The following is a 13288-nucleotide window of genomic DNA, read 5'->3' as shown; positions in this document are numbered from 1 at the left end:
ACTTGTGAATGTTTCACTCACCAAACTTATAAGCTAAAAGGTCTCTCAACTTGCAAATTCACAGGTCAAATTTACACATCTTTCCAGAGGTAAACTTTTATTTGTAAAAGCACTTTAATAATACATTTCTCTAGATAACATTCAATTTCCAGAGGCTAATTCAGCTTTGTCTAGAGAGGGGGCATCAAAACCAGCCTTTCTTTCCCATTTCAAGGTTTTCTCTCTGCCACAGTCCCTATCCAACCCATCTTTCTAAAAAGAAATATCACTCTTTCCCAAACTTCAGTGGCTCCTCCTTGCCCACAGAAAAGTCAAAACCCACGTTCCTAAGTCACCTGAGCAGAAAAAACTGCACTGTGTTCAGCTGACCTTTGCCAGACCCTTAGTGACTATGCACCGTCCACACGAGCATCGCTCTCAATACCTTACACTCTGGGTCTCCATTCCAACAAGCCCTGTATTTGCATCAGTTACTCATTCACTTTTTTACTGCTGCTGGACACTCCCCAAGGAGAGGGACACACAGCATTAACAAACATATATCCAACGTGCCATTTAAGAAGTATTAAATTTGAACTACACTTGGCCATTCGGTGCCTTGGCCCTTCTGTGATAGAGGAACACCCCATTCCAGTGTCACCCCTAAGTCCAGGCCCTTTTCCTTGTAACAGCTGGCTCCCTTTCCCAAACCAAACCAGACATATTTCAGTCCAGTTCTTGCCTTCAAGAAAGGTAGCCCGAGTACCCCACTCCTCTTCCCAACTAACCCTAACATCACTCCTCCTTCTATTCTCTTTGCTAAATTCATCTTCTTTCCCCACTCAGTACTTCCCATTGGCCAAAAGTAACACAACAATAACAAACGGCTCTATATCCTGCACTTAAAAACAAATCAGAGGAGTGGGGTGGGGAGTGGTACCGAGAAGGAAAGGAAAGAGAGATGCCTACTGAGTTGTCTCTGAAGCTAAGGCCTCTTCCACTCATCTCAGCCATGTCTGAAGAGGAATGCTGGCGTGCCTGCCTCTTCCTTTCCTTTGCATCCCCTGGTGCCTCTCCCACTCGATCTCGAGTCTCACAGAGCCCATCTGAGTCTTCCCAAGCGTATCACCCATCTCCCTTCTTCTCTGATCACTCCATTCCAAGGCCCTCCTGCCCCAGCTAGAGAGCTGGCCTGCTGCCGGCAAGCTGACCCTGGCATTTCTCTGTGAGATAGTGCTGGGCCCTGCGGTGTGGTCTACACACTCAGCCCTTCACTACAAACTGCCTCTCTTTTGCTTATGCTCAGAGGATGCCAGTCCATTAGTGAATACCTACCCCTGCCCTTTGCTTCCCCTACTGTCTGCTAACAAGACAGCCTCTCCCAGGCCAGCAGGACACCTGCAACACCAGGTACAAAAGAACTGACGAGGAGGGAGGGAGCATGCTGCATGTAGCTAGCTGTGCATTCCAGTATTTTTAAACTGCAGACCTGCAGCACGGCAGAAGAGATTAAGACTCATTTCCTGAGAGTACCTGCAGCTCACTGCGACACAGAATTTCCTGAACTGGAGGGCAAGGACAAAGCAGATGCGAAGGACTCGCACTGCCCACTGCTGAGGGTGTGAACGGAGCACACCACCCACATTCAGGCTGCTGTGAACACTGCAAAGGGGAGCTGCCCTGGAATTCACCTGAGGGACCCCTGGTTGAGATCACTGAAAACGGCTGAGAATTCTGCTGTATAAAGAACTGTGTTCCTGGAACACACAAATAAAAATAAGAATAGCCTTTCACCTTAAAAACCAAAATGGTGATACAGTGCTGAGGACATGGCAGGAAGTCCTGCATGGTTCTGTATAGCACATGCATTCTAGGCCCAGCAAAGAACCAAAGGGGGAGGGAAGGGTTTCACAGCAGAGCCAGGTGGCCTGGGTAGGCCAGCACGGAAAACTGAACCACCCTGTGCAAAGGAAGAAAGGCCCTTCTTTTCTGAGCATATGAATCATGATGCAAGGAAAAGGTGAGAGTATGTACAAGGTGAGAAATGGACATCAGGAGCATACTGGGCTCTACAAAGAGTGCCCGCTGACAAACTGGCCCTGACCAAGGCAGCTAGAGGCGGCCCTTTGGGGTCTGCACCACCTTTTCCAGCTACAGTCGCACAAACAGCCCAGCACCACTCTCAGCACAGCTGTCCTCAAGCAGGGGTAGTGACAGCCAGATGCTTCATTTTAAAGGCTTACAGAAATCCTAACTTTGTCATAGTAACAAGGACAAGTTAAGAATCTATGGACCTGAGTTTTCAGCATTGCTAGAATCTCTGTGGTTAAATTCCAAAGGTAAGCCCCACTCGTACACCCGTCCCTGAGGGAGTCAGCTACACCCATCCCCCAGGTCTGCACTGACCTGGCCCCATGCAGGTGATCTGTCACTACTTCTCCTTAGTAGGTGGACAAGACTGTAGTCTACAACTTCACAGTTCATAATATTCTTATTTCAGACTATAAATTTTGGAAAACTTTTCTATATTGCCTACTAAATATACAATGACTTTTATATTTGCTATTAGTAGATAATATTACCTAGAACAAAAAGGCACTTTTACTAGAAGATGGAAACCACTTTGACCTCAATGTTTGCCAATGTTTGAAATAATACTTTTTGTCTTTGTACTTCTCCCTCCACCCCAGAGTGGATCAGCTGGGATCTGAGGGAAACCATCACACACATGTGCCCTTTGGCATCGGGGCTACGTGCAGCAACACACCAACCACACAAAGTGGTGAGCGCACAGCTGGTGGGACCTCTCAGGAACACTGACCTCTGCAGAGCAGACACTGCCGTCACCACGCTTGAGACATGCTAACCACAGCAGGACAGTGATTGTCAGGGCCATTTGCACATCAGTTTAAGGCATAACCTACAGTTTTAGCATTTTACCAAATAACCACTATTACTGAGATGTTACTGAGAGAAAAAGCTCGTGGTTGTCCTCCTTTCCTAAGAGCCCAAATGAAGCCCACCTTTGCTGCGTGGGGGCACTCAGGGTGATCTCAGTCATGATCCTTCTAAGGCTTTAGAAAATGCACATGAGATTATGAGGAACCGAGGAAAACAAACAATGGATTTTCCAGTACATACATTCTGGTGGAAGTCTGTTCTTTCTAAAAGCAAGTCTCTCAGTTTTCTTTCTGCTTTCTGCCAAGCTAAACAGGACTCCGTAAACATACTGACGAACTGGCCTATAGAGCAGGGCGGCGGGAGGCAGGTCTTTGCTGGCTTCATCTTCAATAGAAACAGCAATTTTGATTTCACCCTTTGCATGGAAGAAAGCAGAATAATATTGCACATTTTTCATGTTGAATTTACAATAAACTCAAAGAAATATACTGTATTATCTCCAGTTAATGACATTGCAATTCTATTCCAAATCAGTTATTTCACAACTTGTCTACATCAAGAATTTTAGGGAGAGTTCATTTAGTAGGTTGTAGCCAAAACATATGCTCAAAGAGTCAAAATAAAATCTACACGGTTTTATTTTCAATCTGGAACCAACAACAAAAGAAAACCACATGACTGATCCCAAAGTCTTTGAAACAATCTAGACAGAAAACATCAGATGGCAAATAGGATAGAAAATGCTGAGAACTTGCAAATTTTATGAGAGTCAGGATGGTCATATGTAATGGAATTCATAATTTTTAATGACCTACATGAAATCCAAGAAACTAGTATCCTGAATATAAAATGGTCAATTTTTCTTTACCAATTTCTTCCATAAAAAATTACCACACAGAACTCTCTGTGCTGCTGTTTATTTGTAAAGTTTTCGGCATGTAGCAGGCCTCCACCCTGGTGCAGCCAGTGCTTGAAAGACACATCTCACTGGGTGAGTGGGCATGACGGCTGCTGGGACAGAACAGGAAGGGCGCCCATTCTGTTCACGGTCCCAGGCCAGCGGGGCAGGCTTTCACCGTGGTGCAGGACCATGCCTCCAGGAGACAAATGACTACTGTGAGCATAAGCAAAAACTCTGTGGTCCAGCCTGGATATTTTATGGCATTGAGGTACATCAAGAGATTTTGCAAGGAATTTTATTTACATATATTTATAACAGAAAAATATGTTTATGATCTTCAATGTCTACTAAATTTATTCATATGTCTCTTTTAATAATAATTTCATAACAGTTCCTGCTTCTTTCACACACATTTAACTTCAGAATTGGTCTTTCTCCTGACCCTCAGAACCTTTATATGCTAGCATGGCGAGCACTCTCACCTAGGGAGTACCAATTCCCTCAATACAATGAGGTTTTGAAACTCTACATTCCTACAAAGCTTCATCGCAGTGAGACTGCCTCCGCGTAGACAACTTGGTAACAGAGGTGTGAGCTCACGGAAAGCAGCAGGCCTTCCAGTCTAAACTGTTCCCTAATACACTGAAAAATTTTAGGTGACATTTTAAAATCAGAAAAGACAGTCAAGTTTACTTTTCTTAACCACAATCATTTTTATCAAAATTTGCCCTTGAAATCAGTGAGTAATGAAGATGAGCAGTTTGCAGCACTCATACTGATCTAACAGATCACCCAGCCATACCCACCAGCATGGCAGGGCACACCCAGCAGGCCCAGGGACTTTATATCCCAAACAACACCAGGGGAAAGGGCACAATCTTCTGAAAACCTTGGTCCCTTTAACTTAGCAAAATGCTTTTCCATCAACAGTAACTTTTCACTTACCCTTACAATTTATGTTGAACCTGAAAAATAAAATGTTTACTTTACAATCACAATTTCAAAAGTGATACTTAATACACGGATACCCATATCAAATAATAGCTGAGATTTGGAGGCAATTACAATTTAAAAATAAATTAAAAGAGTTGAGTAAATAGTACTGTTCTAAATAGTCTTCGGTTTATAAACGTAAGCAATGTTGAATTAGTTAACAATCGAAGCCCAGCTGGGGGTGCTGGAAACAGGAGTAACTTTTGCATTTGCTGCCTCCCTTTTACAAACCACAGGTGGATTGCAGAAAATAGAAAGAAAAAAGTCTGATTATACACGGTGGTACAGATGCTGATGAAAACATTAAAAACACATATAGTAATAAACCAATTCTGCATGAGAAGTCTGGTCACCAAGATAACTTGTTAAACTATGAGTCTGTGATAATAAGTACCAAGATAAAGACTACAAATCACTGAAGAAATTTAAATACACATAGATCCATTCAAGACACCAAGAATCAAAACCAATTAATGCCACACTGAATAACTATTTAAGCATGCATTTAATAAGACTAACAACATGAAATTATTACACTATGTAAAAAGATAAATTGCATTTTCTTACTACAATTATGTTACAACCCCTGTATTCCATTTTTTGCTAGAAGTGCTTTAAAAATCATACTCAATGAGATGGAAGAACAAGTCAAAATACACAAAGTCTTCTCAGCCACCCACACAAGGGGGCATTTCTGGGGCTGATAACCATATTCGACAATGGAATTAAACCTGACATTACGGCACAAATGCAGTGTAAGAAATTTTGAAATTAGAAATAGAGAATAAAATTACAAGTCAGAAAATAATGTGATGTGTCATTAATTAGAAGTTTAAGAAATATTTTATACTACATTGAAGGAGAAAATGAGACTTTTCCTAAGTTTTTTTTATTGTATTTATAAGTATACATTTTTGTTATTTTTACTCAAAAGTTTAGAAAGGAGAAAATGAATTCTGTTTCAAAAAATTTATAAGATAGAAAAACAGTTCCTAAGCAAGCAGCCATACCCCAGGAGTGACCACTGCACATACCTTTGTCAGGACGTGGAAGATGTACGGGTACATCAGCCCCTTCTTGTGACGGTGCTCGGCTACTCTCAGCACCTCGGGTGCAACAGGGGGCAGAGGTGGGGTGGTGATGTCCATGTGGTTCCTGGTGGGCATGGAGAGGAGGCATGGAATTGGCTGGACAGTGCCAATCTGGCTTCCCTTTCCTTCAGCAAGCTGGCTGCCTGAAGAGGCAGTGGACGAACCTTCTACCTACAGAGCAATGGGTGAAAGAGGAAAACAGGGTCATGCCATGCTGTCTGTCCACCTGTGACACAGAGTCCTGTCTAGAGACACAATTAACACCTTCACCACCGGAAGACGAGGGAGCACTGACCCACCCCTGTGTGGACAGAGGGAGAGGTGAGTGGATGCCCACCTGCCTGTGTTTGGAGGTGGCGGGGGCACCATAGCTTTTCCCTTGAGTGCCCTGTGGGGAGACAGTAGCTTTCTGGGCTTGCTAACCCATGTGGCGAATTTCTGTTTACACTTTCCTTGCAGACTCTGCCTAACACCAAGTAGGCATGGTCCTCTCTACAGATGAGGAAACTAATGCTCAGAGAGAGCATGTCATTTACCCATGGCTATGTGACCAGTAACTTGTGGAACTAGGACTCAAATCTAGGCCTGACTCAGCTGTGTTCTTCACCACCACAGCTGGTATCTAAAGAATAATCAAAAGCCCAAATGGTTTGATCATTATAAAGCCCCAAATTCATTACACACAGGAAGGTGTTTATGAAAAATTAAAGCAAAAAACAAGCTAATTCCACTAAAATGGGTGAGTCTATCTATATATACTGACACAGAAATCTGTGCCTGGTATATTATTAGTTGAAAACTCCCCAGACTGTAAAAATCACCTGCCAAAATAAGGAATGTGTATAAATAAATGAGCGTAGAGCATCGCAAGGCAGTGGGACCAAGGGAAGGGAAGGCAGAGCGGGCTCTTAGTTTTCTTTATAAACTTTGGCAAAGTCTGAATTATTTATCAAGAGCAATTATTATTTGTACAATAAATTATTTTTTCTTTCTCACAATAAATGTTGGAAATAATACTGCTTATTGTTTGATTCTATGTCACCCTAGATATATATTTTTCTGTTATGAAAAAAAAATAATGCATTCTTTACAATGGTATGTAATTAAGTGCTGAATTTTACCCCTTAAAACACAAAGCGCCACGCTTAGTCGTAAGAAGAGCAATGCCTGGAAACCTCCGAGTGTCTCCCACAGGCCCCGTTTCACAGGATGCAGACACACTTGAAGGTGCTTATAAACAAGAAGCATCCATGAAGCTTATTTATAGGACAATCATTCCACGGTGACAGTATTTCTGAGTTTTAAGTGGATTTCTGATATTTTGTCACCTTGTATGTAAACAAGCCTTTTCCAGCCAGAGACCTTGTCATCTAAGTGATTGCCTATAGGAACAGATGTGGCTTTGCAGTTAAAAAGATACTTCTATATATCACCATTAATAGCTAGAAGCAGAAAAAGGGGAGAGGAGAAATGTAGTTTATTTTCATTTTTACTGTAGACATCACAATGCTTTCTCACTTAATCCCCACCGCCAACCGGTGGTCCATGAGGTCCGAAAGGTTGGTGACCGCGGCTATAAGAGAGAGGGCTCTGGACAGCTCTAGTGCTTGGCCAGACTAGGCAGCCAGCAGATTTCTACCAGCCTCCTTCCCCTGCCCCATATGACTGTGATTGCCCTTCCCCCTGCCAATGTCTGTATTACTCACAATATACTTAAAAAGAGAAAGAGTGTTTTACTTTCAAACAATTCCTAATACCACATGCTGAAAGAGCCAGGACTCGAGAGAATGAGAGGCGTGAACCTACTACCTTTGTTTGGTCTCCTGGGTCTTCCCGCACTTGAGGCTCCAAGTGGCTTCCTGTCTTCTCCCAGCCAATTTTGTTCCCACTGACATGGCTGAACATAAAAAGCACATGATTACTGTTAGTGTCAACTACTTCCCACACATGCTCACGATGATAAGAAGGGCCTGTGTGACAGACTCAAGAATAACCCTTGTGCTGTACTAATCTCGCCGCCCCCAACAATCCATCTCTAAGGAGAACCCTACACAGGAGCACTTTCTGCCTATTTCCAACAGGTAGGTGATAACCACTCACTGTGGAAGAGAAAGCAAGTGCCTAGCCCATGCCGACCACTCAGCTTCAAGATGGTCTAGGATGTGCTGGCGCCACGAGATACAAAAGACATAAATGCAACATTCCCTTTTATCTTGGAGAAACAAGATAAAAAAAAACCCCCACATTTAATTGACAATTGTCAGGCAGTAGAATGTTAAGTGTTATCTGAATCACGTTACTCATAACTTATAAATAAATGTAAGGTATTCTGTGCCAAGTGGCAACACACAGGGAGGCCAGCCTCCTCATGGGAAGGCTCGTGGGAGGGAGCTAAGACTTGGGTGACACACAAGGCCGAGTCAGAAGTAGATGGTACCTCCCAGGCCCCAGAGAGGAAACAGGTTTGTGAGCTCAGAGAACAGGGAGTTAACTGAAATTTATTTGGGGAATAACTTTACTTGGCAAAGTAGTAAAAAATAGGGTGAGGACAAGAGATGGGGAAGATTATGGAGTATCTGAAATGCCAGCATGAGGAGGTATTTCAAACAGCATTTTTTTTTAAACTGTGGGTTGTGACCCACTAGGAAAACAATCTGGTGGGTTTAAGCAGCATTTTTTAAACACTAAAATGGAACAGAACAGAATGCAGTGAATGTGGTATGAATGGTATTATTTCACAAACTCTTTGCTCATTTGGTCACTACAGGCCACAATGTAAGAGAAGTTTATGAGATGTAAGAGGTTTGTGAGAAGCATCCTCCTGGAGCAGCCAGAGCTACAGCCTTTGGCAGATAAGACAATGCCCCCATGGGGACAACGCCCCTTCACTCGCCCTCCCCTGCAAAGCTCTGGGCTAAGAGTACCTTCTAAAATCAGTGCTGGACACAGGCATGCTAGCAGAGCATTTCACTGGCTTGCCTTTCTTACTGACCCATGTGACAGATGGAGAGGTTTTAAGACCCACTAATCCTCCTCCTATCTTCCATAGGTACACATCCTGTCACAGGAGAACCTACCCTGCAGGAGACCCCAGGCCCCCTCCTTGACATACTTGGTACACTCAGTCACTCTGTTAGCCTCTGAAAGGTAAGAGAGTGAACCTCGGCAGGTCTGGTGTGCACTCTCTGATAACGATGAAGATAAGCACCTCTCCATGGGTGACATCTTTTGTGGCATGCCTTGTCAAATCATCTGAACATTTTCTACATGATACTTCTTACGGACTTATAGGAAGTCAGTACATGTTCCGGATGCAAGCTCTTGGTCAGGTATAAGGATTAGAAGTATCTTCCATACCCTGTTGGATTGCCGCCCCTCCTTCTCCATGGAAGACTGGTGTTTATATGTGACGCCTCATCCTGAAGGTCTTGGCTGCAATACTATCCTAATGCAGCCTTTCCCAACCATCCCCTCACCCCACCATTCTCACTGCTGTTTCCTTCATGGCATGTATCACTTCCTCATGATCTGTAATTATTGTCTGTTTTAATAACTAATTATAAATTGTGAGAATAGGACCTAGTAGCCATCATCGAGCAGGTACCCAACTATTAAAGATACATGGCAAAGAAGGCATCGCTTTTATGTGACACTAGAGGCCTGGTGCATGAAATTTGTGCACAGGTAGGGACCCTAGGCCTGGCTGGCGATCAGGGCCAATCTGCGGGGCGACCAGCTGGGCAATTGGGGACCCCACTCACACAGCCTCAGCTGGCCTTGGAACTGCCTATTCGCCGGCCCCACCCTCAGCTGCCACCAGTTGGAGCCTGCGGGCTGGGGGCAGCTCCTGCTTTGAGTGTCTGCCCTCTAGTGGTCAGTGTGTGTCATAGTGAACAGTCCTTCCACTGCTCCTTCTGTCGTTTGGTTGATTTGCATATTAGGGTTTTATGTCTATAACTAGAGGCCCGGTGCACAAAAATTTGTGCACTTGGGGGGGAGGGGGGGCCCTCAGCCCAGCCTGTGCCCTCTCGCAGTCTGGGACCCCTCGGGAAATAACAACCTGCTGGCTTAGGCCTGCTCCCGGCTGGCAGAGGGCAGGCCTAATACCTAGGTGCAGCCCCTGGTCAGGCTCAGAGCAGGGCCGATTGGGGAGTTGGGGCGCCGCCCCCTGTCATGCACAGAGCAGGGCGGATCAGGAGGTTGCAATGCCACCCTCAGTCACGCTCAGGGTAGGGCCGATTGGGGGGTTGGGGCACCGCCCCCTGTCACATTCAAGGCAGGGTCGATGGGGAGGTTGCGGCGCCACCCCCTGTCATGCACAGAGCAGGGCCAATCAGGGGGTTGGGGCGCTGCCCCCTGTCACACACAGAGCAGGGCCAATCAGGGGGTTGGGGCGCTGCTCCGTCACGCGCAGAGCAGGGCCCATCAGGGGCGTTGGGGCTCCGTACCCTGTCACGTAGAGCAGGGTCGATCAGGGGGTTGAGGAGCTCCCCCCTGTCACTCACAGAGTAGGGCCGATAGGGGAGTTGGGGCACCGCCCCGTCACACACAGAGCAGGGCAGATCAGGGGGTTGGGGCGCCGCCCTTTATCATCCACAGAGCAGGGCCGACAGGGGGTTGGGGCGCCGCCACTGTCACACATCAGAAAGCATACTTACAAAGTGGAGTATGAAAAAGGAAGAAAAGGAAAAAGGTAAGCTGCTATATCTAAGAAAATATTCCATTACTGTAAAAACCATGTTAGTTATTCAGTAAAAAATAAGATATTTGAATATTCACCTATCTTTTGAAAACAGTTATATCGCTATATGTGGAAACATGGGTGATTTCTTATATTCTATTTTTTAATGTTTCAATTCTATCACTTTGTATTGAGATGTTAATTACAAAAAAAAATCAAAGAACTAAAATCTTCAAATTGGCAACCTCAGATCAGATTCAAATTCTAAAAGCCAATGAATCTAAAAGCCAATAAAATAAATATCCCCACAAGGATTCAATTGTAACTCTTAACCAAAACAGGATTACAAAGACTTGACAAAGGCCAGGAAGAGAAGAAAAACAAAAACACTGCCAAGAACAGAGTAAGAAATATATGTTGATTATACTCTAGAAAAAAGAACAGGAGAAAAATATTATTTAGTTAGAAAGCAGCATTTCTTTCTTATTTACTTCAAAATAACAGCCATGGGTCTGGAATAACTGCCCAGGCACTCGCCTAGCCCTCGGACAGACACAGAGCCCCTGCAACAGCAGGAGGCTGCAATTTTGCACATGAGAATGGACACTCAGCATAGTTCCAATGGCACCAATGCAGCTCATCTCAGCCCTGGTGAGGGTACCCAGTTCGTGCCCCTGTATACAAGGCACCTCTCAGTCCAGCACAGACCTATAAACTGCCCAGGGACACATGCCCACTTCAAGACAGTAAGAACCCGCGATGCCCATTCCAGCAGGGTGATGGAAAAGATATCTGAAGAGGCTAAAATCCTGAGTTAGGTATTTAAAAAAAAGGGAGGGGGGGGGGTGGAGGAGATACAGGGTCCGCCCAGCACATACATATACATGTGTATATACATACACACCCATAGTGAAAGGGCCACTGTCTGAACCCAAAGACAAGCCAGGAGGCACTTTCACACGCAGCGAGTCCACAGGACACCTCAGCATGCACTTCCTTTCACATAAGAACATGCTTTAGAGTTGGGGCATGTTTCTGCCTTGGCCAACGTGGTTGCGATGCACCCTCAGACCCATCTCTGAGCTCAGACAGTGCAAACCTTCTGGGGAGTGCCCTCGGCTCTCAGACATCACAAATGCTGAGGACCTGCCAAGAGAGCCAAGACCTCATGTCACACAAACTCTACCCATTTCCCTCACTGACCTTATTTCTTTTAATAAATGTTTGCAAATGTCATAGGTTAAAAAAAGTACCATGTTTGAAGTTGCATTCCTTTGATTTTCCTAGTGAGCAAGATCATCCATTCATATTTTATTGACCATCTGTGTTTCCTCTGACCTGCATGTTTATATCCTTTGCCATTCAAAACACTCATCTTTTTAATTTGTAGGAAGCTTTTTTTCTGGTGGTGAGGGTAACAATTCTCTTTTATTCTATAACTAGAGGTCCAATGCACAAAATTCATGCAAGGGGCTCGGCCCTCATAGCCACTGCTGTTTGCCTCAGCCCTCGCAGCCTCGACTTCATCCAGGTCTAATTAGCATATTATGCTTTTATTATTATACATAGTCCTATGACCCATCAGCACCATGCTTTAAAAAAATCATTGATGTCTGTTAGAGAAACAGTATCACTTACTAGTATTTTATGGACCCACCTGTGGAAAATACAGTGAAGGGAGTATAAATGCCAGAGGGAATCGAACAGGGAAAAGTGATAAGGGGCCCTGGCTAGTTTAGCTCAGGGTTTAGAGCAGTGATGGCGAACCTATGACACGTGTGTCAGAGGTGACATGCAAACTCATTTTTTTGGTTGATTTTTCTTCATTAAATGGCATTTAAATATATAAAATAAATATCAAAAATACAAGTCTTTGTTTTACTATGGTTGCAAATATAAAAAAATTTCTATATGTGACACGGCACCAGATTAAGTAAGGGTTTTTCCAAATGCTGACACGCCGAGCTCAAAAGGTTCGCCATCACTGGTTTAGAGTGGAGGCCCGCAGTCCAAGGGTCACAGGTTCGACTCCCAGCCCCTGTCAGGGTTCATGTGGAAGGCAAGCAATCAATGTGTCCCTCTCACATCAATGTTCTCTCTCTCTCTCTCTCTACCCCTGCCCCCCCCTAAAAATTAATCAGAAAAAATATCCTTGGGTAAGAATTTTTTAAAAAAGTGATGAGGGATGATGAAGTGACAGAGAGGGACACACCCAGCTGGTGGTGGCAGACTCGCACCTCTGCTATTGCACAAGTCAAATTCGTAAGTATAGCAACTACAAACATTTACAGTCAACCTGCAGAAGCTGTTACAAGAGGTGCTGAAGTCGGGTCTTGGAGTAATTTCCAGCTAAATGGCCTAGGCTCCCCAATACCTGTCCATCCCAAGGATAACGACACCAGATCAGAGCAAACTCATTTCCAGAGAATCATGGGATCTCTCCTGCCACAGGGCCATTCTAAGCAAGCATTGTAGATAGTTCACGCCACACCGAGCATAGAGGTCAGACTCTTCACCATCCAGCCTCCACCTTGCTAGACCTCCTGCTGGTCAAGCCACCTCTCCTTCCACCCTACATCTGTCCAGCTCTGTCCCCACTGCCACAGCTCAAATCTCACCTCTCAGGGACGTGCTCCCAACTCCAGTCCCTCTTGTCCGGGGTGTTCTTCATACACTCATCACTTGGGCTGTTCACTTCTTTGCAGACTGCCTGCACCACACCTTGTCTGTACTGCCTGCCAC

At 44.7% G+C, this 13288-nt stretch overlaps 1 protein-coding gene across 1 annotated transcript in view; it reads right to left on the bottom strand.

Moving 5' to 3' along the window:
* FAM120A (family with sequence similarity 120 member A) overlaps positions 1 to 13288 on the bottom strand; it is a gene marked incomplete at its 5' end in the record, with an annotated part of 110809 nt that overhangs the window by 38441 nt on the left and 59080 nt on the right. The window contains 3 exons of the mRNA XM_081103522.1: positions 3121 to 3295; positions 5809 to 6036; positions 7675 to 7762. Of these exons, the coding sequence (XP_080959648.1) occupies positions 3121 to 3295; positions 5809 to 6036; positions 7675 to 7762 (491 nt within the window). The remainder of the gene's footprint in view (positions 1 to 3120; positions 3296 to 5808; positions 6037 to 7674; positions 7763 to 13288) is intronic.

This window comes from Myotis nattereri (assembly GCF_964212035.1).
Source record: "Myotis nattereri genome assembly, chromosome: 12".
Taxonomy (NCBI): domain Eukaryota; kingdom Metazoa; phylum Chordata; class Mammalia; order Chiroptera; family Vespertilionidae; genus Myotis; species Myotis nattereri.
The sequence above is the reverse complement of the archived record's forward strand: the minus strand, read 5'-3'. Positions and strand labels throughout refer to the sequence as shown.